Raw genomic sequence first — 27,898 nt, 5'->3', positions numbered from 1 at the left:
TGTTATGGTTTTCATCTCTATCAGTTCTTTTAAGGTCTTCTCTGCATTGATTATTCTACTTATCCATTCATCCATTCTTTTTTCAAGGTTTTTAGTTTCTTTGCGTTGGTTACGTAGTTCCTCCTTTAGCTCTGAGAAGTTTGATTGACTGAAGCGTTCTTCTCTCAACTCGTCAAAGTCATTCTCTGTCCAGCTTTGTTCTGTTGCTGGCGATGCGCTGCGCTCCTTTGGAGGGGAAGATGCACTCTGATTTTTTGAATTTCCAGCTTTTCTGCACTGCTTTTTCCCCATCTTTGTGGTTTTATCTGCCTTTGGTCTTTGATAATGGTGACGTACTGATGGGGTTTTGGTGTGGTTGTCCTTTCTGTTTGTTAGTTTTCCTTCTAACAGTCATAGGTCTGTTAGAGTTTGCTTGGGTCCACTGCAGACCCTGTTTGCCTGGGTATCAGCAGTGGAGGATGCAGAAGATAGAATATTGCTGAACAGCAAGTGTTGCTGTCTGATTCTTGCTCTGGAAGCTTCATCTCAGGGGTGTACCCTGCCGTGTGAGGTGTGAGGTGTCGGTCTGCACCTAGTGGGGGATGTCTCCCAGTTAGGCTACTCAGGGGTCAGGGACCCACTGGAGCAGCAGTCTGCCCGTTCTCAGATCTCAACCTCCGTGCTGGGAGATCCACTGCTCTCTTCAAAGCTGTCAGACAGGGGTATTTACCTCTACCGAATTTCATTACTTTAATTATAAACTATTTTCAATTTAATATAATGTGGCAAAGCATCCGTGTATTACGTATTTAAATTAAAACCAATATGTAGAAAACATGTATCTATGAAAATACATGTTGGAATATCTTGTGTTTACAAAAGTTGAACATATGTATAAATATATACAAAATCTCAAGACAAAATTCTGTTAAAGGAAAGTTGATAGAGATTATTACATTTAAAAAAATTCACCAGTTCACTGGGTAAGAAAATCTATATTTTAGCATTTAGACTTTTTTTCATTCAAAACAATTCAGTCAATTTACCTCAAAACTTGCTTTACAGAAATTGCCTGGTTCCTATGTAAAATTGGCCTTAGAGGGCCTTTTCAAGTAGTATGAAAAGTATTATGACTTACCTTTAATCTAAAAACTTTTGTGTATAAAATACACTCACTTACAAAAGACACTGCTCACTAGACCAAGGGTTTAGTTTAAAAGAGGCTAAGTGTACACCAGCATGCTAAAATTAAATAATACCAGTCAACAAATGGAGAAGCTGGAAAACAAGACTTCAATGGAAAGATGAAAGCAGAACCTGGGCCAGTTGAGTTTAAATTTTTTACAAATTAAGTAAATAGAGCAAGTAGCATGATTTTCAGGTTCACAAAACTGTAATAAATCATAGCTTGACTAGTTGCCCTTCATCTATATGGCTAACAGCTAAAGGGAAATATATATATGGGCTGGCAAGTAACTTATGTTAAAAATCAGAATGGATATGATAAAAATGAGTTTTCATTTCTGGATTTTATTAATTGAAGGATTATCATAAGACATCTATTTTTTGAGAAGGATCAGAGTAGAGCAAGGAGCTGAGGAGTTGAGGAATTGGGTGAGTTGAGGAGTTGGACTATTTAAAATCATGAAAATGCCATATTTTAAAACATGTGCTATTATTATGCTATTAAATCTTAGTTTAATTTACAACTCTCCATGATTTTTATGCAGTATTCAATACTGTTGATTCTTCCTTCTATCCAAAAACTCTCATCAGCTTTGGTTTCCCTATCATCGTGGCATTAAGACTCCTCTTTCTCTTCACTGGCTTTACTGTTGTGACTTGCACTATCCCTCTCAATCACAATTCTGGGTTCTTGAATCTTTACCGCATGCCCCTCTGCTCTTCTTCCTTGGAAACAGTCAGTGCTTGGCATTAATGATTACCTTTCTGCAGTTAACTTTTATATATACATCCCAAAGCACAAGACACTTTCCTTCATCTACTGTCATCCACGTCATTGAAGGCCAAATACATAACCTACTTCAGTGTGTCCTGTCATGACCTCAATGTCTTCACATCAAAAAACAACATTCCTCTTCCCCATGTCCCAAACTTTTAACTCTTCTTGATTTCTGTCAATGATATCACCACTTCTCTGACAAATTGGGTCTCATATTGTGGTCAATCTATAGCTATTACTTCTCCTTTGTTCCTTAAACCCACATAAAAGTCCATGTTAGTCACATCTGGCCGGTCCTTTGTATTCCCTACTTCTCTAACCTATGGAGCATTCTTCTTGCAGTACGCCAGGATCATAATACAATAGTACTCTCCTAATTAGACTACTCACTTTCTCTCTCTTGACAGATATCCTTCATAAATGCACACATGTGCATACACATGTGCACACACATGCACACATACAGAGAGTTGAAATGGCTCCCCATTAAATACATCATACTAATAAAAACTATTATCTTGCAGGGCAATCTGCTACCCACTTGCCACTCCAACCTACCTCCAACCTAACCTATTTGTTGTTTGTTAAATCTATGTACACTTCTATTTCTACACCTTTGTTTGCATCATGCCCTATGTCCAGGATCCAATCACTCTATGTTAGTCTAAATGCTAGTTTTCCTCAGGCTGTAAATAAAAACCATTTCATCCAGAAGTTAAGAGGTAGCTCCTCCTCTATGTTAGACTGTACCCAGGAACTTCTAGAGAAGTTCTTGCCACAGCCACTCATTTGACATATAGGATAAGATATCAAATAATTATTAATATATATGTCCTTTCCCATCGAACTGGTCAGTAAAACTCTCAAAAGCAAGGACATATTTTATATATGCTCCTGTCCAGAAAACCAAGCAAAATACTTTCCTAGAGAAAATATATTTTTTTAAGTTGTTAATGAGAAAAATTCCTTACCAAGATAGTCAAAAAAAACAGCAAGAAACTTCTGTTGGAGAGTAAAAGAACTGTAAAGGACTGTCATGGCAGCAATACAAATAGAATTCTTTTTTCTTCTTGGTGTTCTATTTCAGAGGACAAAGGGAACACCATGCAGTACTTGTAAGTAGTTACAAAGATTTCAAGCCATATAATCATTAACTGCTCAAAAATGTGAGGTCAGTGTTCTCCTCACTTTCATTTGGAGGTTTAATCATGTAACTGATTTGCTGAAGCAGCAGTGAAACACTTCAAACTGAACATCAGCAACAAGTTCTGTCAAGAACACAATTGAATCACTTATTATTCACTCTTAGAGTGTTACAGGATCAAAATTTCAAACTTTAGGCCAGGCGCAGTGGCTCAAGCCTGTAATCCCAGCATTTTGGGAGGCTGAGACAGGCGGATCATTTGAGGCTAGGAGTTTGAGACCAGCCTGGCCAACACAGCAAAACCCCATCTCTACTAAAAATACAAAATTTAGCTGGGTATGGTGGAGCGTGCCTGTAATCCTAGCTACTTGGGATTCTGAGACAGGAGAATCATTCCAACACAGGAGGCAGCGAAGGCTGCAGTGAGCCTAGATCACGCCACAGTACTCCAGCCTAGGTGTCAGAGTAAGACTGTCTCAAACAAACAAACAACAACAACAAAAAATGGACTTTATTGTACAACACACATACCTCAAAAGCTGCAGGAGGCAATCATAACAATAAAAACAAAGTGGCTAAAGTATGTTCATAAAGTAATACACAGGTGCTACATGAGCCCAGAAGGGAAGTTTGAAAAGGATAGATTTAAAGGATGTGTATTTTTACAAGGACTTCTATTGTAATCTTTAGAACAAGGAGAAATCAAATTTATATCTAAAATAAGATCAGTTCTATCAGAAACATAATTTAATGTATTAAATATTTTAAATAATTTAAAATTCATGCATACAATTACGGTTTAAGCTACTTTTATTTTCTTAATAAGTAATATTTTGTATTCTTAATTAATACACTTTGTTTGAATGCCTAGAGAGAATGCTCTCCATTTAAGCATAGTATTAGCTAGTATATGCAGTATGGAGTCACATCAAGATATCCCAATTTTTTACCAAAAACAACCTAGGAATTCCAATTTAAGAGCACAAATATCTCACTTAAAATAATTTAAGTTTATACCTACAGGAAGATATAAAAATACAATGCCCAATCTTACACTGTAATTACATACTAGTTGACCTAATCTAGCTTCTTTCCAGGGATTAATAACATTAAATCTGCATCTTTTTTGGGTCCCTAGGATTTAGTATATTACAGTTGGAATAGACTCCTAGAGATTAACATTTGATTTCACATCCTATTTAGGAATCCTGTTCCAAACACTCATTGAACTGTATCAATCAAATTCATCAAAAATGACATAGTGTTAGTCTCTAATATATACAAAGCTCACACAAATTGATAAGGAAACAGAAAAATGTTATCAGATAAGCAAGAAAAGGGCATGAACAGATCACAGAAGAATGTATACATATCTCCAGTTTAAGAGTGAAAAAGAGAAACATTCAGCTACCCACTGAGTCTTCACTTTCCTACCACTACTGAAAATGTTCTTGTCAAGTCTCGCTGATGATGTGCATGTTACCCAACACTCTTCGTGCATTGTGATGTTTTACTTCTCCCCGCCCCATATTTAAGTGACTTTATTTTTTTCTTCATAGGTAAATTATTACTGTTTTTACAATAGCTTTATTGAGATATAATTCACTTATCACCTGATTCACCTATTTTAAGTATATAATTCATGAATTTTAGTATATCTACAGAGCTTTGCAACCACCACCATAGTCAATTTTAAAACATTCCATCAAACATATCCCTGCCAAAAACATGTACCCATTAGCAGTCACTTCCGGTTTTCCCCAAATCCCCAGATTTAAGCACCATTAATCTACTTTCTAACTCTTTGGATCTGTCTGTTTTGGACATGTCATATAAATGGAATCATACAATATGTGGTTTTCTGTAAATGCTTTCTTTCACTTAGCATAATGTCTTCAAAGATTATGCATATAGCATTTTACTCGTATATGTGTTATAAATCCCATACTTTACTGTTTAATTTAAATGACCAATTCTCTTAAAGAGATTTAAATAGTAAGTAAAAATCATATATCCACCTATGTAGTTACCATTGTTGCAGTTATGTAATCCTTGGTGCAAACCCCCATTTTTACCTACTAGTGTTTCCTTTTGCCTGAAGGATATGATTTCCTGTAACACTTCTTGTAATGCGGGTCTGCTGCTTATAAATATTTGCAACTTTTGTATGCCTGAAAAAGTCTCTACTTTGCCTTGGTTTTTGAACGCTAATTTCACTGGGTAATAGAATTCTACATTGAAAGTTTTTGTTCTCTGATACTTTAAATGTCTTCTCACTTGCATTATTTCCAACAAGAAATCTGCTATTGCTTTGTCTTTGTTCTTCTGTATCCAGTACACCTGTATTTTTCTTCTGGCTGCTCTGAAGATAAACTCTTTCACTAGTTTTGACCAATTTGATTATGATGTGCCTCGGTGTCGTTTTCTTCATATTCCTTCTGCTTAGGTTTCACTGGGCTTCTTGGTTTACGAATTCATTTTTACAAATAGTTTCTTCTTCCGTCCTCCCACTGCTTCACTCTCACCTCTTTGGGGAAATTCCATTTACATGTATATGAGGCCACTCAAAGTTGTTCCACAGCTCACTGATAGTCTTTTCATTTTTCTTCTCTCTGTGTGTGTCATCTTACAGGTTTTATTGCTGTGTCCTCAAGTTAACTATCTTTTCTTCTGCAATGTCTAATCTGTCTTTAATATTATCCATGTTTTTCATCTCCTTACAGCTGCCATCTTTAGAAGTTCAATTTGGGTCTCCTATCTATTTTGCACACCTCTACTTCATTTTTTGAACATATAGAATACAGTTTTAATGACAGTTTTAATGTTCTCTGCTAATTTGACATCTGTTTCAGCTTTGGATTTGTTTTGATACATTAATTATTATCCTCATTATGGGTGGTATTTTCCTACATCCTTTCATGCCTGGTTATTTTTAATTGGTTGATAGACATTGTGAATTTTACCATATTGGGTACATGATATTTTTGTATTCCTATAAATATTTTTGAGTTTTGTTCTAGGACATAGTTGAATTATTTGAAAATGATTTGATCCTCTCAGGTCTTGGTTTTAAGCGTTGCGAGGTGGGAATCAAGCAGCATTTGCTCTAGGGCTAATTATTTCTCACTACTGAGGCAAAAAAACACGTCTGATTACCCAATGTCCTATGAATCATGAAGTTTTCCAGTCTGGCTGGTGGGAGGAGGCATTATTCCCAGACCCATGTGAGTGCTAGTTCTGTCAGACCGTTCTTTACGTAGCCATGGGTCATTTTCCCAAATGCGTATGCTAATCAGATCTCCAGGTTTCTTTCTGAGCAGCTCTCGCCTCTCTGTTGTTCTGTTTTATAAACTCTAGCTTCCTTGGTCTCCCTAGATTTTCAGCTCTCTCTCTCCAATTGAGGGATTCCACCAGGCTTCGTGTAGTTTCCCTGTCCTAAGTTTCAACCTATAAACTCTCTCAAGAGGATAAACTAGAAAAATATTAGGGTTCCCTTTATTTGTTTATGTTTCTCAGGGAACACTCTATTTCAATGCCTGATAGCCAGTATCTTAAAAATAATTGTTTCATATATTTTGGGGTTTTTTTATAGCTTCGGGTGGAAACATGTACAGGAAAGAATTAACCTGATAGGCCAGAGTTGCTCCAATCCTGAGTGGGAGTCTCATTAAAGAGAGAGGTATACCTTGGTTTTTCTGTTTTTCTCTGCTTTTGGAGCTCTAGCTTCTAACTTCAACAAAGAGGTGAACTTGATATCAGAATGGAAAGACAGAAACCTGTTGACAACAAAAAGGTGCTACAAGCACTCTAGTATGTATCTCTGGACTTCTTTTACATGAGGAATAAATAAAGTTTTGTCTTGTTTAAGCCACTTTTAGCAATTTTTTCCATGTTATACCCCAACACCTGGTTTTTACAATGCCCAAGGTGATTCTGGTGGCCAACTAGGTATGGGAAACACTGACAGTCCAATCAACAAGGCAAAATATTCAGAACCAGGGTGCATAGAAACTTCAAAATAAAAGCATTTGGCTTATGTATTTAAAAGACAAGTGGGAAATCACATCAGTTTAAGTATTTTCTTGAAATCCATCAAAATGTCAAAATCCTAAACCAAAATTACTCATTTCAAAGAATGATCAATGGAAATTTTATTGTGCCAGCACAAAAAAAAGTAATTCATTTTCATCTCCATTCATTGACTGCTAATAGGTTTCTCCATTTTAACTGACATAATTTTTTTACAATATAGCATAATGATGTGAATAAAATATATCCAATGCTCCTCTGTAAACTGTTTTTTGAAAATATCCTATGCACACAACTCCCTCCCCAAAACCCACACTTCCAACCTATTGGTAAATCCCTCCTATCAAGCCATAATAGATAACACATTTCTGTGCTCCCATGATATACCATGCAAAACACCCTATCTCTATCAATATTCTAACTTAATTTCTGGATGTGTTCTCAGTCTAATATATACTTCAACAATAAGACAGTTTAGCTACTTTCTCAAAATTTTATAATGTCTTTTATTTGAAAAAAATAAAGTTAGACACATTGTTTTAATGTTCCTGTATCAGACAACTGCTTGGTAATACCTGATGTTGAATGAGAGTTTATAGTATGCCAGGCACCCCTTCAAGTGTTTTTCAAGTCGATCTTCACAATATGACATTAGTATTATTATTGCCAGTTTACAGATGAGAAAAAATCACAAGGAGATTGAGTAACTTCCCCAGGAAGTAACAGATATTCTTAACCCACATATTTTGGCTTCAGATTATGGACTGTTATTCACTACTCTGTACTTCTATGAGCAGCTAATGTTAGTTTAATTTTACTTTTAATGTAGTAACTCAAGGATTGCTGCATATTCACTGTAAATACTGAAATCAGTTTTGCGCTGGTGCAGATAACTACAGAAACAAGACCTGAAATAAGTCAGACTTAAAGAAAAGTCTATTATCTGCTGACTAAGCCACAATATATACCAAACTTCCTGGTACACATTGGTTATATAGTGTTACTTGAAATGAAAAGAAAGAGACAAACCACAGAAATATTGTTAAGGAAGCTCTAGCAGGACTTGATGACAATGAGTATAGATTGTAAAGAGACAGAAAAGTAAATACACCCCCCATATCAACAATTTGTGATTATAAGGGGAATAGTATCCACAGAAAATAAAAGTTGGGATAGAAAACTGGCTTAGGAAAAAAATATTTAGTGCTGTTTGGCTCATCACTTGAATATTGGTGTCATCTTACAAATGACATATAAGCAGCAACAACAACAAAAAACTGACAGTGAAAAACAGCACGTCTCCAGTGCCTTTCAATTAATTGCTGGATTTTAATTAAGTTCAGATATCTTGTCTAAAAAGCTAAGATTTTCTTGAATTGTAAAAAAATCACAGAGGCTCTGGTATCAAAAATACATTTACTATTCAGAAATGTCAGGTAATTCTACTTCCATTAAAATAGAAATTCTGGGTTTAATATTTATCAATTTATAAAATAGTTTACATATATTATTAAAACTTCGAATTCTTGTATTCCAATTGAAATCCACACAGTCTAAAATTCTCTGCTTATATGCCTGTCTGCCTCACTAGCCTTTCAGCTTACTGAGTATGATGACTAGCTATTACCCGTCTCAGAATCTCCAGGAACTTATATAAGGCATAAATACAGAGACTTGCAATCAATTGAATTGTATCTCCTTAGAGTGTAAGAGCCACAAGGGACCTCTATTCACAGATACACCTAGTGAAGTAAAAGAACAACACACATTAAAGACTGAGTCAAGATTAGAACCAAGTCTCCTAACTATCACATCAGCACACTCACACGAAAATATCACTACAACAAGGCTCCCGAATATTTTGAATTATACATGACTTTACATTGCCTATGAGCCTACTTCTGATAAGAAACCATATAGGAAAGTAGTGTAAGAGCAAGAATTAGAATATGTATAAATAATATAGACCAGTGAGAGGCCTAAGAGTTCAGAAGTTCAGTGTTTCAGATTTACTGGGTAACATGGATTTCTTTTATTTCCATAGGAAATATTACATGATCCCTATATGTCAAGTAATTCTTTAATCACTAAGTTTTCTGCTTCCACTGAAATATTCTTCATCTCAAAGATAAGTAAATTATCATCATCACTTTAATACAATGCTTCCTACACTTTCTCTGTCATTTTACCAATTCGGACTGAAAATAAATTTAAAGCATGGGTATGTTGCTACATAATAAGTGGTAATTTCATTAAATTAGTAACATTCAGATTCTAATGATATTTCTTTATTATTTTATTCATAGAATATTTTGTAAAAGGAGCATGCTAAACACAACAATCCACCTTTTAAGACTTTTCTTAAATGGAGCATACCACCAGGAAACAATCAGCTATTATTTTCCATTTCCATCTAAATAACCGCAATAACTTCTAGGTGTTTAAAAAGAGGCACCTCCCATCACTGCACAGTTCCATGCTTTCTTTAAACCTTCCTAACACTTAAAACTTACTCAAAGATACAACATTACTCCAAAGGGTGATAAATATTACATCGTAATTAAGGTTATTGGGCTGGTATGGAAGAGAATTTGACTTAATAGAAGACTTCTGTGATGGAAAGTAACAAGTTTGCCAATTAATTACAAACAGTATGGGTTGTGAGCAACATTCATAATATTTACACACTTGTTAATATTTAAGAAAAGACTTGATAATTAATACATCTCTTATAGTATTTACTATGAGGCAAAATTAAAACTGAAAGAATTAGAAACAATCTATGTTTAACAATATCACAAAGAATGAAATAACTTCGATTTCTTTTGCTTTAAAATTTGTTTTACTGAACATAATGCATTTTATTTTAAAAGTTTTAATGCAAATTAATGATAACCCCTAAAATGCAGGTTATAGAGCTGGATGAAGCCTGTGAGAATTTTTAGAAATATATGTAAATGGTGTTTCTCACAATTTATGGATCAGTTCTGCCTATCAATTCCAAATTCGAGTTTTTGCCATAACCAGAATCTTGAAATGAGCAAAACATGTTGGTCTAGCAAAGTAATATCTAAAATGGACAAGGATGAGGAGATGTCCTGGTTACTGATTATGTATTAACATATACATATGTTTAGTATCAACAGTATCTTTTTAAAACTATTCCTTGGAAAATTTTCTTGATACTATTTTATAATTCATCTTTTTTCACGTTCAGGCCCACTATTTGCTAATTTTAAATTACTTCAAACTATACAAGAGGAACTAGGAAATCCAAATATCTAGAGTTTTAAAATGTTAATTCAAACTTTAGGCAGCCTTTTAAAAAGCTGCCTTTCCAAGACTGCTAGGCAAATGGCCAACAACAACAGTTTAACTGTCCAAAATCTGACGGCTGAATAAAATTTGAATTTTACTAGCAAATGAATTAAAAGAGAAATAGCTAAAGTGTTGCTTCTAGAAAGGGAAATGGGAGAAGATGGAAAGGGGTGAGGAGAAAGCTAGACCCAGTGGGCATTGGAGAGAGGATAGTTAACATCTATTTCCAACTCCATATTCTTAGGGAGGACTTAAAATCAGCAACAGAGGCTGCAGTTACCCCAGAATGATCAGGAAGGGCTACAAATCAGGATGTCCCTTCTCTGCACCATCCCTCCCCCAACTCCCATTTACTAGTTTACCATCATGTCACTGGGAGGAATAGAACTACTATTCCTTAAAGTTGTTTATTTATTTTTAGATGTTTAAGATATGCATGTACTATCATGATGGAAATTAAACACGCTTAAAGATGTCATTATTAAAACAATGGAATAATTCAGAAATGATTACACAGGATCCACCAAGTGGCAAGGTAATCATAACATTTCAGTGACAGTATCATAATCATAATGGAAGTGTGGGAGACCAGAATATACCTTCCCAAAATATGAAGGGTTATTGCACTGAAGGCAGTTAAGAAGAAACACAGGAGAGCTCTCTGCCCTCCCTTTATGTATCTAAAAGCAGGAGATAGATTTACAAAGAAAATGGTATCCTGTGCCCCTCTCTACCAGGAAGAAAAAAGATTAACCACCAAAGACAGTTTTAGACCATTATCAGCCTAGTAACAGTACCAGAGGAATTTATATTAACAAGTTTTACTAACTTTTGTCTGCCATGTATTTGCCTTCTCCTCAAATTGCCATCCTTTGTCTTTTCAGTTCTCTAAAAATGTACTGTTCTTTGTTGAAGGTGCTATTTCAAAACCACTTCTGGGAAAACTAACTCATTCTCTGGGTATCTCCCATGTAGTTGTGAAATATACATGTTAATCAACTTGTTTATTTTTCTCTTGTTAATCCATCTTTCATAATAGGGGTATTTTCCAACTAAGAACCTATTGAAAGTTGTTATTACTCCTTTACAGTTTGTATTCAAAATTCCATATCAATCCAAATCAGTTGCCATGGGTATTAAAAGGCACTACTGATCTTGAGTAATAGCATGGGCACTTGCATAGTCAATGTAATTTAATTTCTCTGGGAAAGTTGATTTAAACGATTAAAGCTACCAAACCTAAATTTATATTTATTTTTAACCCCAATATATGTTTTATGGAAGTATACTATTTCAGAATTGATAAAGAATGTCACAGATCCTGGATTTATTTCACTTTCAGATTAACTGAGAACTAGACTAGAAACGCTTTGTTTCAAACACTGTAGTGGAAATTATAATTACCCAATATGCACCTCTAACTATTTGTTCCTGTAGTATAATTAATTCAAAATTATACAGGACTAAAGATGAAAAGGGAGCAAGGGTTAGGCTAATATAAAATTAACCTTAGATCATACCCTTGTCATTATATTTTTTTAGTCCTCAATATGAACTGGTTGTCTTGACAGTGACATCATTATCGTTATAAAGTAGAAAGAAAAATGTCCTTCAGTCAAGGGCTCCAGTGAATCAGTTTTATAACACATCTAAATGTATACAGACTTAAGAAAAGAAAACACGATATAGAATCCCAAAACCAATTCCAGGCCGGTAATTCATTTTGCCTATTTCTTTTTCCAAATTTCCCCAACAAATAAAGATTCTGTTCCATCAGCCGCCAAAGTAGCCTGGCAAAGGACAAAACTGGTCATTTGACATGATGTAGGGAAGTGATTGATGATATCTCATCAGCTCCCTCCATTGCAACCATCTGGCCTGTGGATTAGACGCCATTCATACCTTGCTTCATTTACACATGTGAAGGACTCCTTGAAGAACCGAATATTAAACATCTTATTGAGAAACTCAGTGAATGCATACGGTCAGGAAAAATGAGGTAACTTTTGAAGGACTTCCCACTACTATACCTCTATGATTCCTAATTTTCATGTCATGTATTTTAATGTCTGAATAAACAGCAATGTAAAACTGAGCTCATATTCATAGATTTGAGTTTTCAGTTCACTACTGACTTTAATCAAACCATTTAACCTTTCTTTGTCCTTGGTTTCACCATTTCTGAAACTGATATATCTTCCTAAGATTGGAAACATATTCTTAAGTAAGGAACAAGAGAAAAAAAAAATGCTCTGTACAAGAAAAAAAAAAAAATGCTCTGAGTGCATAGATCCACAATGATCCCTATTAACTCTAACTCTGCCAGCTCCTGTACTTACACCTGCCTCACACCTGACCCATTTCAGCCAGGACAGCCTTCCTCCACCTGTCCTTGGAAAGTGATCACCTAATTCATTTTCTGGCCCCTAAATTACTGGATATTGAGGTTAAGGGAAACTGTAACAGAACTTATATGAATTTCTTTATCATTTATGAAATATAATCTAAATAATGGTGTAAAACTAAATTATTAAGTTGCATGAATGTGAATTTATAACATGCATATTTTAACTCTTACACCATAATTCCGAATCATCATCCCCAAGTACTTAGGACTTTCTGTCTTGATATATAATTCTTGGTAAATTTGCCTCATCTTCTGTTCTGTATCAAAAGCACATTTAGAGGAGATGCATTTATCTTTCTAACCAGACTCTAAATGGTACTTAATATAGTTCCCAAGATACAGCAAGTACTTAAAAATTACTTATAAAATTGAATGACTGAATAATATGTTTTGTTGGTAAGTTAAACTTTTGAAAAATATATACAAGAGTCCAACCCAATCCACGGGGATATGTTCCAAGACTCCCCAAGTGGATGTCTGAAACTGCAGATAGGACTGAACCCTACATATATATATTTGTTTTCAATGCTTTTTCCACTGTAACCGAGCACTTCTCACGAACTGTAGCTGTAACTTTTACAGCCTGTGGTACAACTGCAGAACTAGCAAGAATTTCTTTTTCCTTCTTCACAACTTCAGGGACAGAAGATTCATTCTTACCAAAGATCTTGGCAAACTCTGTATCTTTCCTTAAGTCAAGAACTTTCACCTTTTCACTTAAGGAAGCACTTTACTGCTTCTCTTTGGCATATATGAATTGCCTCCATCACTACTCTTGCACTCTAGAGCCATTATTAAGTAAAATACGAGTTTCTTGAACACAAAGGACACCAATATTGCCACAGTCATCTGAGAACTAGGATGGTTACTAAGTGACTAGCAGGCAGGGAGCTTACACAGTGTGGAGACACTGGCTGGACAAAGCAATGAGTCATGGGCTGGGCAGGAAGGAGCAGCACAATGCAAGATTTCATCACAATACCCAAAATCGTGCAATTTAAAACTTATGAATTATTTATTTCTGGAATTTTAGGTTTAATATTTTCAGACCTAAAACTACAAAAAGCAAAAATTGGATGACGGGGAACTACTGTGCTTAATTTTAGTGTGGGTTTTAAAATTATCTACTTGGTTCTTTTCCATATTTAATAACAAACATCTTTTCCCTTCATATAAGGACTGTGCATATCTGTAAATTAAGCAACTTCATGATAATAACAGCTTACATTTGCATTTATTCTTAATGTATTTCTTCCAAAGAACAACACTGTAAGATAAACAGAACAAGGATCATGATTTCCATTTTATAGCTGGGGAAATAAGCTTAAGTTCACAAAGCTCAAAAGTGCCAGAACTAGGGAACTAGGACTTTAATAGCATATTTAGGACTCTTCATATTTAGGGAATAGTCAACCCCAATTACTTCCTTAAACTACGAATTTGAATTTAATAAATACTGTCTCTAACAAATGTTAGTTATTCCCAGTCTCATTTGTTCCTACTATCAAAGTATCTGAGGTCCTCCCCTGCTTCCTCCTCCCTCCCTTCCTTACATTCTTTGTCCTTCCTCTTTCGTTCTTTCCTTCCTTTCTTCCTTCCACAAATATCCCAGCTCCTTTGCAGTTCACATCAAAATTTGCATTCATTTTCTTAGGCTGCCATTAAAAAAAAAATTACACAAACTTAGTGGCTTAAAACAGAAATTTATTGCCTCACCCATTCTCAAGTCTAGAAGTCTAAAGTAAAGGTGTCAACCTTGCCATATTTCCTCTGAAATCTGTAGGGGAGAATTCTTTTGTTGCCTCTTCTAGGTTCTGGCAATCCTTGTTATCCCCTGGCTGGTTGATCCGTCACTCCAGTCACTGTCTCCATAGCCATATGGCTATCGTTGCATATTTTTCCTCTCTTTCTTTTTGGAGACAAGGCGTCATTCTGTTGCCCAAGCTGGAGTGCAGTGGTGCAATCATGGCTCACTGCAGCTTCCATCTCCCAGGCTCAAGCAACCCTCCCACCCCAGCCTCCCAAGTAGGTAGAATTACAGGCCCACACCACCACACCAAGCTAATTTGTGTGCGTGTGTTGTAGAGATGGGGTTTTGCCTGGGCTGGTCTTGAACTCCTGAGCTCAAACAATCCACCCCACTTGGCCTCCCAAAGTGCTGGGATTCCAGGCGATGAGTCACCACACCTGGCCTGGCTGTCCTTGCTTATGTGTCTCCCCATCATATTTCCTCTGTGTTCTACTCCCTATAACTCAGTGCTTCTGTCATCTACCAACCCAACAGGGTTGCCGCCACACTCTCTACCCAAATTCAGTGAGAATTTAACACCTAATTCTCTATGTCTTCAACTCCACTCTATTTTGTACACCAGTCTTAGTGACTTCAACAGACTCTTGGCTCATTTAGCACTTGCCTCTTTTTACTCACCATCTCACCACCAATAATTCTTATTTTTCCACCCCATTGCAGCCACCATCACCCTTGGTTGTAGTCTTGACTTTACCATGATTATCGCACTACCTCTAAAAGCTTTCTTTCAAACATACCACTCCAATCTTTACCTCCAACAACATTCCACTTTCCAAGAATTATCTGACCTTACTGAAACCATCAATCCATGGAGCGTATCACTGGTGTTTTCAGTAGTCCTCTCACTCTCCTATGCTGACTTCCCTCAGATCAGCTTCCAGGATACAATGTTATGACTTCTTCACAACATCCTTAATTCCCTATTCTTCTCTCACTCCAACTTTGTTGCTCAAGCAAAACTAATCCACTTAAACCTATCTCTTTACATCTTCTTTGCCTGAACCCAAGCAGTGAAAAGTGGATGGAGAACAATCCACAATTATGTTCACTGCTCTCATCTTCAATTCTTGACTGCAAGTATCAAGTAGAAAACAAATACAGCCTAATAATCCTACTATACTTCTATACTTCCTTATTATTTTCATTATCCTACTTTCCAGAAAATCTATTCATACTTTCACCTGTTCTTCAAAATTTTACAGCCTGTTTTCCTGTCACCCTCAGTTGGAAATTCTGCCTCATACTCTTACTGAGAAAATTAAAACCATCCATCAGAAGAGGGAACTTATTTATTGTTCCCCACCCAATGTGTCACCTCTCTGTCTCACCACCTATTCTAAAACTTATATTATCAATCCTGTTTCCTCTCACCAAAAGAGTCCCTTTATACAAATAATTATCCCCTCTATGTCCTTCAACTCTAGTTTCCCTATGGCAACTCTTCCCTTAACATATATACGTGTTCTGTTATCCCTGTCCAACTACTTCCCTATTTTCTGTTCCCCTTTACAGGAAAACGTTTCTCTAGCATTTCCCAATGCCATTGTCTTACTTCGTCATATTCAATTTTCTTCTCAAACCATTTTTATTAGGCTTCTTTCCCCAGTGGCTATTGTCAAGCTCACACTTTTTCAATGTTAACAAGTTAAAATAAATCTTTATGCCCTCAACTTACCCTCCCAACAGCAGATAAGAAAGTTGACTACATACACATCCTTCCTCCTTCCTTGGTTTCTTGACTATCTTCTCCTCTTCTCAATGCCTAAAGTCCTCAGTCCCTTGTCGAGCTATGCTGTCTGTAAGTATTAAGGACTTTAAATACATCTTTATGTCAATAATTCCTCAGTTTCTATCCCCAGCTATGGCTTCTTTACAGACCTCTAAAAGCTTACTCTCAGCTGCCTATGTGATATCTTGACTGTGCTATCAATAGTGATTTCAAACTGAATGCCATTACATACTACATTTGTGTCCCCCACACCTGTTACTTCTTTTTGTTTACCAGACTAAGTTCAATCCTGCCTCTTTGATTTACTTTCATTTTTCATCAAAAGCCCCTAGTAGACTTCTTATGATCTTCTAGATTTCAGTTCAAATGTCACCTCTACAGGGAGGCCTTCTCTGACTACCATGTAAAAAAAGACCCTCTTTTTCTTCGTTCTGCATCACATTTTCTTCGTTTATTTTTACAAAAGCTCATGAATTATCTGAAATTACTGTAAATTAAAGAATTTTTTTCTTACTATTGTTCCTCCATTAGCATGCAATTTTATCGACTGTAGAATTCTTTTCCATCTTGTTTGAAAATGTGTTTCCAACATCTAGACCAGTGGCTAACACATGAGGAAAAAACTAATATTTTAGATTAAAAAAAAAAGAGTAAGGTTTCTGTGTTTTAAAGAAGACTAAAATAACATATTATCAAAGAGATAAAAAAGTCACTGAAGTCAAAACAATAGGTGGTAGCTATTATTAATAATTTAATACTTAATATTAATTGCATACTTGCCACACGCTAGAACTATTAAAAAGGATGAATCTATAGTATTTTCTTCAACCAAACAACAATCCTGTAATGTAAGTATGATTTCTATCCCCACTTTTACAATGAGGAAACTGAAACATAAAATGTTTAAGTTATTTGCCAAGGTCAAAATTAGTAACTGAGAGAGCTAGGATGTGAACATGAGCACTCTAATTCCAGAGCCTATACTCTTAACCACAAATCTATGCTGTCCTTTCATCATAATCAGAATAAATATTAATTATCTATTACTCATTATCAATAAATATTATAAGGGACTGAGGTTATCAGTCTACTGCTGTTTCTGAATTTATCTGAGGTTAGTTTGGGTAGATTTTATGTTTCCAACATAACATATATTTTGTTGTGATTTTATGACACATTAGCATCCAGTTTTCTTAAAATTTGTTATACTTCTACTTTTCTTATCTGCATCTTTATTTACTTTTTTTCTTATTTTACTCTTACATTAAAATATTGTTAAAAAATAATTTGTTTAAAAGAAAACTCAAAATATTTTAAAATGTGGAAAAAATGTTTAAAATTTACCAATATTCAAACAAATACAAATTAAACCAATTAGACAAAATTTTCACCTAATTGTTTATTTTAAAAAAACATAATTCTTATTAACACTTGAAAGGGTATCATTTTATACATACTCATACAGCTACTAGCAGTTCTATGAATTAGTAGTACCATGTAGACATCAACTTGAAAATATTTCAAATCCTTAAAGCAGTCATACCTACCATTGATGATTCCCTTCTAGGATCCTATAATATTGTGATCTTAAGTATAAAGGATGTTTAAGTTTTGTTTCTTACTGTCCAGTCTTGGAATGGAAGGGGTGATGGGCAGTCATTTTCATGAGCCACATACCAATTTTTCTCTGCAAATGTTTCTATCTCTTTCGGAGAAGAGGGAGCCTTGAGCATACCAATGTCTGGAGTTTGGGCTGCAAGTAAACTTTAGCTTTAAAATGTAGCAAAAATCAAGAGTCATTTTGGATAACACAGCGGAGGAAGAAGTATGTTTTGCTTCATTTAATTTGTATGTGGGAGAAAAAAGTGTTGAGTCAAAAGTAGTTACACTCATGGACCCTTTCTTCTCTGAGTACCAGGAAGGAAAAAAAGGAAAATGTACACACACATGCTTGTGCATATGCACATGCACACACATGACAATCCATACTTCTAAAATAAAGGCAGGCTAGGATAAAATAATTCTTTGAGAATCTGGTCTGCCAGAGTGGTCTGTTCTTGGGGTGAGGGTGGGAAGGCTGGGATAATATCAAAGTTTCCATCACATGATGAGACAGCTGCAGTTAGTATTACATTTACTCATTCTAGATAACAACCTGAGATTTATCCATTCACAACAACAATCTGAGATTTATGAATGTTCCATCCAAGATAACAACCTGAGGCTCAACCTTACTCTTCCTTTTCTCCAGGGCAGAAGAAATAAGGAACCATGCAGGCTGTCAAGCCATTCTCTAGAAAGAAAAGCTATTATCAGCCCTGAGTTAAAAGGAAATCACATCCATATCAAAGGGAACTATATCCAGATGCCTGCCTGTTCTCTTACCTAGAATCAGTGTTAGGAAGATGAGGCAAATGAGTAAATTGGTTCCATTTCTATTTTGCCCTTTCTGTCTTTGCACCCCAAAGTGGCCCCCTTTTCCTTTTTTAAAACATATTTTTTTAATTCAGTTGAAGCACACAGGTGAGAAGGGCAGAACCGAAATGCACTATATATCAGTGAGCCAACACTCTCAAGTGTATTTCCAGCACAACGCTTTAAGCAAATTAAAAAAAAAATGTGCTGAAAATTTTTTTTTTTTTTTTTTTTTTTTTTTTTTTTTTGAGACGGAGTCTCGCTCTGTCGCCTGGGCTGGAGTGCAGTGGCCGGATCTCAGCTCACTGCAAGCTCCGCCTCCCGGGTTTATGCCATTCTCCTGCCTCAGCCTCCGGAGTAGCTGGGACTACAGGCGCCGCCACCTCGCCCGGCTAGTTCTTTGTATTTTTTAGTAGAGACGGGGTTTCACCGCATTAGCCGGGATGGTCTCGATCTCCTGACCTTGTGATCCGCCCGTCTCGGCCTCCCAAAGTGCTGGGATTACAGGCTTGAGCCACCGCGCCCGGCTGAAACATTGTTCTTAATAACTGACTACTAAAAAGCAAGGTAAATAAGAGGGAGACTTGAATACATTTTGATATCTCCACCCACAAGGAATGTTATGCTGTGACTTAAAACTGAAGTTAATAAGAATGCGAGGAAATGCTTTTGATAGGACAAGAAAACAAATATAAAATTACGTATGACTAAAAGTATTTAGGGAAAAATTACCTCGTGCACAGGAAAGAAATGTACTACAACAATATTACACGGATGACTTGAGTGGGATGACTATGTACTTTTGGGGTCAACTTTTGATTCTAGTTTTCTGCATTTTTTAAATCTTCTGTAATAATCATGAAAAATAATTTAAAAATCAAATCGGGGAAATAAAGCATAATAAAAGTTAACACCTTTATTACACTAAGGTTACACTAAAAGTTAACAGGAATGAACATTTTGTGGTGAATGGTAACAGGCGTTAGTGCTAGGGATCTGTGAGGGGAGCTGAATCCTTTCTTCTCTGAACTGTAAAGAAGTTTGAATTTGTACCCCAGCACTCTTCAATATTTGGCATAGAGAAACATCTGAAAGAAGGCCCCGCAAAGCTCTCAGGTCCACTGTGGCACAATGAGTCAGATTAGTATAGCTTGAATTCTGGGGACCCCATTGCTTATGCCATGGTTTTCATCTACAATCATCAATCAACAAACACACTGAAGAAACTGGCATAGAGTCCCATCTCCTTTTTTTGAATCTCTGGTATTAATTTCTAGTTAAAGACAGCATAATCCAAAACATACAAAACGTAAATTTATTAATTCCAGATCACCCTTACACAGAACTCCAGCCATATAAAGTAGGATTGAACTTTTCTTGTATTCTCAGGTGAAATTTAGATTTAGCTTGTTCATTAGATTAAAAAAGAAAAGGCAGCAAGCAGACATTTAAAAAGTTTAAAATCAGGTGAATAAGTATATCAAATTCATATGGCTGGTATAAATAGCACACTCAGACCTACCAAGTTTGTAAATTGAGGAGCTAAGAACTCTGCATTTCCTTATGATGATCACACACCAGGTCACATTTCCAAACAATTTCACCATCGCCATGTTTTATTTCAAACCATCCTTAAAAGACTCATCAATAGCAAACTCACTGAAGAATCAGCAAACTCTTCAGAGTGGCTGAATGATTCCCACAAGGTCAGAGAGCAAAGCATCTATGTCATGAAGAAAAATTATCCCCAGGCTTATCCTGTATCTTGGGAAATGTACTTATTTTAATTGACAAATAGTAAATATACATTCTACTATTTTGCTGGCAATTTTTACATGACCTTTTCATTACACATGGTAACATTTTTATAAATTTTATCATACTACAATTTTTCATGTCAGTCTTAAAGAATTTCATAAAGATTAAGATCTACCTGGTGAGTCAATCTTGGGTAGGTACACTGAGTTGTAAGCTGGAGGATAAAGTTTTTGGAGAGCAGTAAAACTGCTGGAGGTTTTGAGGGGTGGAGGCGGAGGAGAACCAGCAGAGAGAGGTCAGGGATAAAACATGGGGGGAGGAGGAAGTACAGTCAGGGCTTCATCCATGATCACCCCCTATATAAATCAGGCCAGGAGTTGACATGTAATTTTGTGTGGGTCCCCTGAGAAGTGGCCCTCAGGGATTAATTATTGATGAAGAGATTTTTCTTCAAAGTGGCCCAGTCAAGAGTGCCTCAAGGGGACATTCACAAGGGCTTATAATATCAATTTCCAAGCACCTGGAAGGTAAGGATACAGATTATCTCTGTAATTATTATGATGGAGGTAAAGTCTAGCAAAAATGCTGTTACGTAGCCAAGGTAAAATTCTCAAAGAAATGAAATTATTATAACTAGTATAAAAAGTTTAATATATGAGCCATCTCTTGGTAAGATCACACTTTACCTTTTCCTGGTGCAAAATAGGTTATCTCCAACCAACTCTTTCCTTTCCTAGGAGCTAAAAGAGTTATTTATAAGCAAACGCAGTGTGTTTAGGGATGCTTAAAAGTTTAGAAAAAAATTGTCTTTGAAGCTAGTATGTTTGCTTAGAGAGAAGATAAGTTTACTCCAGTTAGGCCAAATATAGGGGTTTGTTTTAATTATGTAGGATTTTCTTTTCAGAAAAAATTAATGTCAACTGCCTTCTACATTTCTTATGAGGAATGCCAAAAAAAAAAAAAAAAAAAAAAAAAATTTCACCTATGCACTAGCCCTGACCTGAGTCCCAAAACACTCAGAAAACAGAAGAATCAATCCATATTTATGTTACAGTAAAAAAAAGTAAGGATAGGGGCCAACCTGGATTTGAATCTTATTAACTTATATAATAGATGTGAATAGTCTTGTATAAACAAAACCTAGGCCATATAGTTCCTTTGTATCACCTGAAAATTACACCAGTGGGCTGGCAGTACAACCAGTACTAAAAACCTGTTTTTAAACAGAAATGAAATGAAATGGGTCTCTTTAAATTGATCTGAATTTCAGAAACTCCCCAGTCTCCCTCATAATACTGACAAATGTTAATTCAGTAACTTTATCATAATAGATATATGCAACATTTATGAATCTACAATGCACCTCTTTCATAATTCTTTTAACTTCATTAACTCTTCCCTTTCTCATAGATTCTAACAGACTTCAATACCACTAGTTGATTACTGGAGTAAAAACAAATTCTTGCCAATTGATGTTTATATAGTATACATGATAGACGCAGTAATAACATTTAAAATAAGTGTAACCAATTTAAAAAGCATATATTTACGTGACAAATGCTGTCTGAAGCATTTTGCGTATGTGGCTCCAATTAATCGTTATAGCTATTGCATGAAATACATAGGATTAAATTCAATTCACAGAAGAAGAAATGAAAGTCCAAGAAAGAAGTTGACCTCACAGTCATACAAATAAAATAAAATAGTGACAGGATTTTAACCCAGGTCTGTTTAAATACAATGTTTTCTTTTTGTACTAACAATGAAATGAAGCTTGATTTGGGGAAATACAAAATAAATAACTTCATACAAAAGTACTCAATTCCTGACATCAATACATATAAATATATATGTATTCATGGTGAACTGGCTAAAAGTTATATGTTGAGTTTAAATGCAGATGTTTCATATCTACTAGTGTAACATTTTAATTAAAAGCAATGGAAGCAGTAATAATTATAAACCACAGGAAAGACATAATCCTATTAAGAGTTATCTCAGTAGTATAATTGGCTCCAGGATATCAGTGAACACCCACACGACTGATATTTGAGGCCAAAAACACCTTCTGTCTTGATATGGAGGATTATGAGCAAATGAAGTCCAGAAGGTAAACATGTCACATTTTAAAATCAAAGTCTCAATTACAGATAAAGGTATAATCTTACAATGCTTTATTAAATATTTTTAATTAAGGTAGAATATAAACAAAATAAAATTTTCTTTACAGTTTTAAGGACTGAAGGGCTCTGCAACATATTCGTCATGCATCCATACAGCTGAGAGGCAGAAAAATAAATTGGCCAATCCTACTTTTTGATCTCCTCTTTAGCTGTATTGAAGCCTGGATTATGTCAAATCTCTCATCAGATTTTCTTTGTCATGATCTTCTATGACAACCTTTTTTCAGTCTCACTGTCTTTTAGTTTTAGTGTTGCAAACCATCACTTACATTTATGCTAATTATTAGAATTCTCCCACAGTAATCAGACATCTCTATTTAGTAAGGAGTTCTAGCTTTCAGCCCTTGTGCTGTTGCTAGTTTATACAGAGTTCAGTAAGATGCTGTATTCAAATAGTTAAAGAAAAGTATGATTGCTTAAAGATCTTCCATAACTGAATCAGTATTTTGACTCTAGATCTTCTTAGTGTCCTTATCAATTCCTTACTGTTAGTATTCATCTTTTTTAAAGTGAATTTTTCTTCTAGAATGTAACAAAGGAGGCTACTGAATTCCAGCACTTTACAATTAAGCAATCAGTCAACATCATTTGCTATCATTAAGACTAAGCAGATCCAATCTAAAAATCACCCTCCATCAAGATCCATCATTAGTCATTAATCTCACAGATTTTAATTGAACTACCAAAACTGTTCATCTGAATTCATGTTCAAGGGATAGAATTTTTATTTAAACTGCCCAGAACTTTGGTGGGCCAAGCTGAAAGGTTCGCTTGAGCCCAAGAGTACAAGGCCAGCCTGGGCAATATACTGAGACCCTCCAGCTCTATTTTAAAGAACTGCACTGAAATACATATCAACACGCTCAACTATAGAAATATGCAGTACCTTAAAACTACAGGAAGCTACCATTAGAATCAGTGACTCCTCAAATCAGATAATCAGAAACATTTCTACTGTCCAGCTAAACTCCTTAGAAAGCAGAAACACTTTAAAGTAAAACCATGGCCCACAAAACAGCTTAAAGTAGGAAGTACAAGCATGTTTTCAACAACTCTAACTCACAAAATAGGTTTAAAAAGTTAAAGCTTTAAAAGTCTTCATTATTTCAGAATACATTTCCATAAGATCTGCAGTGCCCAATCAATAAAAGGAAGGAGAAAAGAAATGACTGTTACTTAGACATTCAGTAAAAACATAGCTATTTAAATAAATAAACAACTCATGGCTTTCTGTAAAGTGGAAACTTTATTATCTTTTTTGGATCCATTCTCCTTCTTCCTCCCCAGCAGCAAAGGCAATTATGATAAAGGGTGTTCTGAAAATTTTTTTGCCATCTTTACCAATTCACAACCCATGACTCTTCTTGTTGCAAAATTTGTAAAGTCCACTTTCTCCAAGTCTTTCCCATTATGCTTCTATTTTCCAAATTCACTATTTTTAATCTCATTTTCCTAGTTAATCATACAGAAAATTCCCAATTACCTTTTCAATGAATAGAAGTCACAGTATCAGCAATTCAGAAACCATTTCTGTTTGACTCAAAATGCATTTGATTTTGTGGACAATGGACCAAAATCCCCTTTTCATTCAGGGTAAATGTGAATTGAGTTTATAACCCTCTAACATTCACTAACTGATAATTCAAGGGATGGGCCTTGTGATTGTGACTGCGGAAGCAGTAGAGTAACAGCAACTTGGTTTGGCTATAAATATTTATCAAAATTACTAGTATTCAAATAGTTAAAAGTTTGCTGCAGCTGCATACATTTTTGTTTAGATATATGCTTTCAAAGTCTATTCTCATTATCCTTGCCAGTAGAGGGGAACAAGGTCTTGAACAAAAGAGAACGCTTTCAAAATAATTCTCATTTCCTTTCAAATGTGCAGATATTCACAATACACTGGTTGTCAATTCAACCTGAATGAAGTACTGTGAAGTTACTGCTGAGGCCTGGGAAAGTGACCAATGTTCAATTCTAACCTTCTTTGAAACGATCCCAGGAGAGTCTGTATTAAAGTCATCGTTGACAAAATTCAGACTGTATCCAAACAGCATGCTCACAAAGCAAAATAACTTCTAAAAGCATATAAGTACTATTAATGGACTTTAAAATGCTAATCATTTCATTGGAAGTGATTTTCCTGAGAATAAGATATATTTTTCTGTTATCTTTATTTTTTAACATGTTGCCCTTTTTTTCCAACAAGATGCTGTCAACTTATGACATTTGTTGATTATCCTTACTATTATTATTTTCCTTAGCAGATTTTCCATGTGCAATTCAGAGAGGGTAGGTAACTTGCCCTAACACACAGCTTAAAGTTAGACCTCAATCAGAGGCAGTTGGTTTCAGAAGCCAGGCTCTGAGCCACATTAATATATCTGAAAAAAACCTGATTTTTCATGCAACTTCTATGATTACAACAACAACAACAACAACAATTCTGAGTAGATGAGCTAGGTCCTATCACCAAGTAACACATCCTGTCCTTGCCTATCTCCCAGTCCATGGAGTTTGGTGATCTGATTGTTTTCCATGTTCCTAACCCTCAAATCCTGAAGGGATATTGGATTCAGACTAGAAATTATGAAGTAGGCACACAAAGCACCTTTATATATACCTCAATAACTTTTCCCCCAGAAACAAAGATATTTCTTGGCTGTTTCACTGAAACATGAGGTTCTGGAGTTAGCTCATAGGGAAAAGTCAGTTACTATTAGAGTAGGTTGTTATCACCTTCTGTTCTTTTAACAATTGTCAAGTACTTTTCACATTTATCAATGTGTTATCACATTCATTAACCGCTTCATACCAATATTTTAAAAATATTACTTACTTATCCATGTATTCGAAGCTAAAACAATGATCACAATCAGATCAATCTCCAGACAATGGTTGTAATGAATTTGTTCAAGAAAAGCATTCAAATTTGATGGAAAACTGAGCCTTTATAATTCATTCTAATTCTTCAACACAAAAATGAACTTTGGTGAGTCAAGAGGATCAACTGAGGCATTTATGCTTGAATGTGCTCCCCTAGGCTTAATGTATTTTTCCTCACTGCATTATATTTTAATGATTAATTTCATGCTCTTCCATGGTGTTTCAGCTCATGAATCACGGGTATTACTTTGAGGGAAAAGTAAGGTGCTGTGAGTGATGAAAGATGTTACTGATTAAAGTGTTGCACATATGAACTACATAAGAGCTGAAGGTGTTTGAACACCAGGAATCTAGACTAAAAGTAGTATTAGGCAAACTGGCCATGTGGACTAAGGTTGAATTCAGTGGAGGGAGTGGAAAGGATGTGATTCTTAAATGTTTTTAGTTGAAACAATATATGAAATCAAGCTGGGCATTCAATGTTTCACTGGCATCTTTCTCCTCAGTAGAATGTAAGAACTGATTTCAAAGACAACTGCAGAGAAAGAAATCAGTTAAGCAGATAACACACCATTCTGAAATTAAACAGCCAAAAGCCACCCATCCTAAGACAACTCTGATATCTGAAATCAATACTGCCGTAATACTGTCAGAAGTTTGTTTTTCGACTTAGTGTAAAAAAAAAAAAAAAAAAAAAGTTAAGTCAAAGTCACAAGGACCAAAAGGAATAGACTACCCTAAATGAAATACAGAAAAGACAAGTATCTCTTATCCTGCACACAGATGAACAAATAGCTGCTAAATATATCATATTGCTCAATATCAAAAAGTCAACTCTCCATAACAGAAACCAAAAGTAAACTAACTAGAGATGTCTACATAATACACTTTGGCTCTTGTTACTAAAATGATTTTTCAAACCGTTATGGAACCTGGAGAAAACAGGACTGCCTCCTCCCAGAATATAAAGTTTCTTCAATCAATTACAGAGGCAAAATGTGGCCAAAGCAGCTATTTTGCAAACAGGTGGTTTGCAAAACTTTTACTTAAGCCGCCAAAAGGACTGACGAAACGAAAATTTTATTTCTAAAGAAAACACACACACACACCTAATTTTCTACCAGAGTAGAAGACTCAAATAAAGAAAAGCCACAAACAAAACAGAAAACTAAAAAGCAGTTTGTCTTAGCTCAAAAGTGCTGACCTTGGTTTAGTATGTGTAAAATCACTGTTTATAATTAAATCCTTTTCAGCGCATGTATTAAGGTACTAGAGAGAAAGGCAATGCCATGTCGTTTCAGGTAGGACCTTATTTACAGAAAAAAAAAAAAAGATGATTTTCTTTTAACAGAAACGGAGTGCAAGAGGGAATCAAAACCGTTGAGAGGAGAGAAAATACAATTTGTTTTTCTGAGGGCACTGCATTTTTCATGTTCTGAATACTTTGTTCCACTCTCTCCATGTTAAATTATTTCATAAATAATACTATGGCTAGAGGCGACTGCTACAGCTGACACACAGATGTTTATTTCTATACTTCACCTTTGCAAATAGCAGGATTCAGCTATTGGAGATGGGGGCAGTGGAGAGGTGTCCAGAAACGACATACAGGAGGTGAAGGGGTAGAACGTGTGTAAATGGGAGCTCCTACCCCCTAGAGTCCACCCCTCGGGAACTCCGGTGCTTCTTCAGTCACTCACATTCAGGGCAGGACAAGACATGATTCCTGAAATCTCTTCCGAAGTAAACAGGTCCCGACGCAAAGGGCACCCCCTCCAGTTGCGGAAAGTCCTCCCCTTCGCTCCTCGCCTGCCCACGCGGGTCTTTGGCTCCGCGCTCTTCCGCCTCCCCCGCAGATCTCCCACGGGGGAAACTTTCCCGCGTCTCTCACTCTCCAGGGCGCGGTGGCCGCGGGGACCTCCCCGGCACCGACCAGCAGGGCACCCCCCACCATCCCGCCACCACAGACGAACCAGGCGAAGTCCGTACCTCGATGTCCGCCGAGTCCTTACTGAGCACAGGGGCCATGGCAGTGCCTACAATCTCGAGTCTGCCAGTGACAGACCCTCCTTGCGTCCTCAAGCTCCAGCCAGAGAGCCAAGTGACAACAGCCGGAGCGCGAGTGGAAAATAGGCAGCCTAGGGCCGCCGGCGCGGGGCGGAGCGGGCGCAGGGCGGCAACGCCCCGGGGCGGGGCTGCGCGCTCGGTTCCTGCGGCTCCCGCGCCTGCCACAGCAGCCACAGCCCGGCCTTCCCGGTTCAGCCTGCTCCGCGCCCC

At 36.2% G+C, this 27,898-nt stretch overlaps 1 protein-coding gene across 1 annotated transcript in view; it reads right to left on the bottom strand.

Moving 5' to 3' along the window:
• The window catches only part of DPYD (dihydropyrimidine dehydrogenase), an 875,642-nt gene extending 847,863 nt beyond the window's left edge, over positions 1-27,779 (bottom strand). Inside the window, 1 exon segment of the mRNA XM_017850609.1 lies at positions 27,611-27,779. Within this exon segment, the coding sequence (XP_017706098.1) occupies positions 27,611-27,649 (39 nt within the window). The 5' untranslated portion in view covers positions 27,650-27,779.
• Between the last annotated feature and the right edge of the window lie 119 nt (positions 27,780-27,898).

The sequence above is a fragment of the Rhinopithecus bieti genome, unplaced genomic scaffold (genome assembly GCF_001698545.2).
Source record: "Rhinopithecus bieti isolate Rb0 unplaced genomic scaffold, ASM169854v2 scaffold_1887, whole genome shotgun sequence".
Taxonomy (NCBI): domain Eukaryota; kingdom Metazoa; phylum Chordata; class Mammalia; order Primates; family Cercopithecidae; genus Rhinopithecus; species Rhinopithecus bieti.
Note: the sequence above shows the minus strand (reverse complement) of the source record. Positions and strands in the feature narration are given on the sequence as shown.